Here is a 3,738-nt window from a genome sequence, read left to right on the forward strand (position 1 = left end):
TACTTTCACCTTCAACTATGAGATGGGCCTACGAGACATTTTAAAACCTGCAGTTCTGCAAGTGGCATTAGTCAGACAAACGAATTTTCATTATAATAATGTTAACTATATTTTTTGGTGTATTTGTGTGAGATGAACAGTAAATGAAATATAAAACTTCTGTCTCCATGAGAAATGTTTTAACAAGTTTTTTTTTTTAACACTGTTATAAGTAAGTATCTTATGTAACGATTAAACTTTGTTATTGAAACAGAAAAGAAACTGTGAAAAGAAAACTATAACATTTGGAAGTTTTATGAACTTATATGTAGAAGTATACCATTTTTCCAAAGCATTTCATAATTATGTTTAGTAATATTACCACTTAAATACACACCCTATTCATGGTATCAAACACAGAAAATTGGACTAGTTTTTATGTTGTTTTTTTTAATTAACTGCTTGCATAATTTACACTCCCAAGAAAACAACCTGTTTCTCATTATAACCAGACTTACACCTTGATTGAAAAAAACATAGCAAGAGCAAACCTTTTTAAAAAGATTATGGCCAAAACTGGCCACAAATGAGACTTATCATTATTGATAACTTATAACATATGTAAATAATGTTGGACTGAGAGCATAAACTCCAATAATACATAGTTATTTGACTTTCAAATGAACAAATATTTATATCCAGGTATATATATATATATATATATATCTCCCATAAAAGGAAATTACATGAACAAATGCACCTGTTACTATTTAATATACATAAATTTTCCAACTTTAATTGTTAGCCAAGCAAATGTGGTGTAATAATACTTCCATACTGTTTCTTATTTCATAAACATAATTAAACAGAAAAAGGTTATATACCACATGAATTAAGGCACAGTACTCAGAACTTTGACACTTATAATACAATCACTAATTCTATCCTCTGTTAAGAATAAAACATTCCAGAACTTCTAATTATTTAATTCATGAGCAAGTATAAATTCTTACATGATGTTTACCAATTCTAAACAGTATTACTAATGTTGTGAAATTTTTCACTGTAAACTGATTACAGAAATCAGTTGCATACTTATGTTGCATGTTAAGCAATATATTTAATCAACAAAACAAAAATAAGCATATCATTTCCTGTTTAACTGAAATTGTACATTAGTCCAAATTTCAATCAGCATTACTAACTGTAAAGTGGAATAATAAACAACTGACACATTCTTCAGCTTTTCAGGTGTAAATTTTTAAATTGGAAAAATAAAGAAGGATAACTATCATATTACATTAATACTTTAAACTATTAGAAGTTGGAATAACTTTATAACTATCTTCAATAATGTAGTCATAAATCATTATACACTTCATAAATTAGTCATATCCGCTTCTTTAACTGAAATAATATTTTTTCTTCTAACTTGATGAACCAAAAAAGAACATCAGAAGAATCCAATGATTAGCTACAGTACATCCAAATATGAAACCAGAGTAAAACAATCCATTTAACTAAAAATTACACAGAAAAAAAAATGGTTGTCTCATGACAAGAATTTTCAATACATCATTCTCCATGTGTTGTTATATTATTATAGAACACTTTTACATTATTATTTATTCATACAAGTATTTTTATTGCAGCCTTCGATAGGAGAAAAATCACTGATATTTAACAGAAATCAAAATGAACATGTTTTATCAAGAAACATGTTAATGATTAATTTTGCATTTTTGTTTTATGAGTACTCAACTGAAAGAAAACCAATAAAATATTTAAGGTTTATAAACAACTATGTAAAAACAGAAAGAAAACTGCTTAGCATTAATTATGCTTAAAGAAGTATATTTTCTGTCTGAATAAAAAAACTGTACTCCTTGACTTATGGTAAGCAGCAAGAGTCCAATACTTGAAAAATTCTCAAATTTTCTTACATTACAATACCATCCCACCTTAACAGTAAAAAGCTCCCTAAAAAATGTGCTTACAGTAAGGTAGCCATCACAACATTAAATCAAGGTCAAGAATTTTAAACTAAACAGCACATTTCTCATAAGTTTATTTATAAAGCCAAAAAGCAGGTAATATGTCAGAAAACTTCTCTTATTCTTAAAAAATAACAAATATACATTTTAAATTTCTACCAAAACAATATTAATAATAATAATAAAAAAAACTGTTGTTCATGGTGAGTCCATTCAATTAGATAAGATAGGTTAACAGCTGAAAAAATTCTTTCCATTAAGAACAATTTTGCACAATAAGAAAATCCCAAAACACGGAGATAAGAATCAAAGTTAACCAGCAACACCATGGAATGTTGAAAAGAAACAGATTTAAGTTTCATAATTTCAACCATTTGTAAAGTGGGATTCCTAAACCACTTCATGTGAAAAAATATATAAAATTTGCAATACAGTTATTTTATGGAAAATTAGCTTACAACATTAAATTTGAATAATTAATATAAATGCATCACTCCTGAATAGTTTTATTGGTTCGTTAAAAATAGTTATGCATACATGTATATACTAATATAAAGTATTTGCACCATTTTCAGATTTTGAATATCATATATATTTTTCATATTATTTGTATAATTATACATACATATATAAACAAATTACTCTTTGATACCTGGAAAGCTGTATTCTAAACAAATATTTTTATTTCCATGATAAATCTGAATAGAAATTGTTCAGAGCACATTTAATGCTTTTTTAAAAATTACTCTGATGAAAGCTCATTACCTTATAACTGTACCCCATAATTTTTTCATATTTTTTAGAGTACATCAATTTGCAAAAGAGAGAGAGAGAGAAGAAAAAAAATTTGGTTTGAAAAACAAATCATGCTTGATTTGTAGAAATGGACTAAGACTGTTTGGTAACGAGCAGGAACTTCAAGATATGGCTTTGGCTTCAGGAAGAAATGCTTCCCAGTGTTTAATAAGCTGTAAAAACAGATGAATTATTTGTAAAATAATAATATTCTATATTTACATCAGGCCAAATTTTTGGTAAATTTAATTTTACTAAACTGGTGGATTGGTGATATTTTTTCTTTACTTTTTTATACTTTTACAGTACTTCATTAAACAATTAACTTACAATACGATCTTATTAACTTATGTATTCTGAAAATTGTTTAATAAGGAAAACTATGAACTAGTTTATGCACAAAAAGAAGCTTTTATAAAAATTGTTGCAACATTTTGATGTCATTAAAAATAACACAAGATACACATACTACTTTAATTTATCACTAGTTAATTAGCACAGTGATTTCATATAACTACTTTAATATTTGAGTACATTTTAACCTCTCAGTTTTTTTCATATTGTGATAAAAGTCCAAATGGTAATGGCACTTCTTAAATAATTTAGATTTTTAAATACATTCAGAATAACTTCTAGGTATACTTTTTTACAACACTGATATTCAAGACAATGAATTTGACTAGTAACAGAAAATAAAGTGTATTTTTACATGTTTACTTTCCATGTGTATCTTAAAACATCAAAACAACATTTGAAATTGCTCTATTTGTAAACTAACTTTATCCTAGATGTACATACATAGACAGAACACAACCTACAACTAAAAAGATAAAACAAAGTAGAAACAGCTCTATTTACAACCTTTTAAAAATGTAATTCTTTAAATATTTCAATTTTTAGTATTCCAAGATATTTTCTAATCATAAAAGTATTATGAAATACTGTCATTATGCCATACTAGTCTCAACAT

At 26.2% G+C, this 3,738-nt stretch overlaps 1 protein-coding gene across 1 annotated transcript in view; it reads right to left on the reverse strand.

Annotated features, from left to right (window-relative positions):
- Positions 1-409: 409 nt before the first annotated feature.
- Positions 410-3,738, reverse strand: part of LOC106471997 (sorting nexin-2-like) — a 34,733-nt gene continuing 31,404 nt past the window's right edge. Inside the window, exon 10 of the mRNA XM_013932629.2 lies at positions 410-2,941. Coding sequence (XP_013788083.1) covers positions 2,891-2,941 — 51 coding nt within the window. The 3' untranslated portion in view covers positions 410-2,890. The remainder of the gene's footprint in view (positions 2,942-3,738) is intronic.

The sequence above is a fragment of the Limulus polyphemus genome, unplaced genomic scaffold (assembly GCF_000517525.1).
Source record: "Limulus polyphemus unplaced genomic scaffold, Limulus_polyphemus-2.1.2 Scaffold116, whole genome shotgun sequence".
NCBI classification, from domain to species: domain Eukaryota; kingdom Metazoa; phylum Arthropoda; class Merostomata; order Xiphosura; family Limulidae; genus Limulus; species Limulus polyphemus.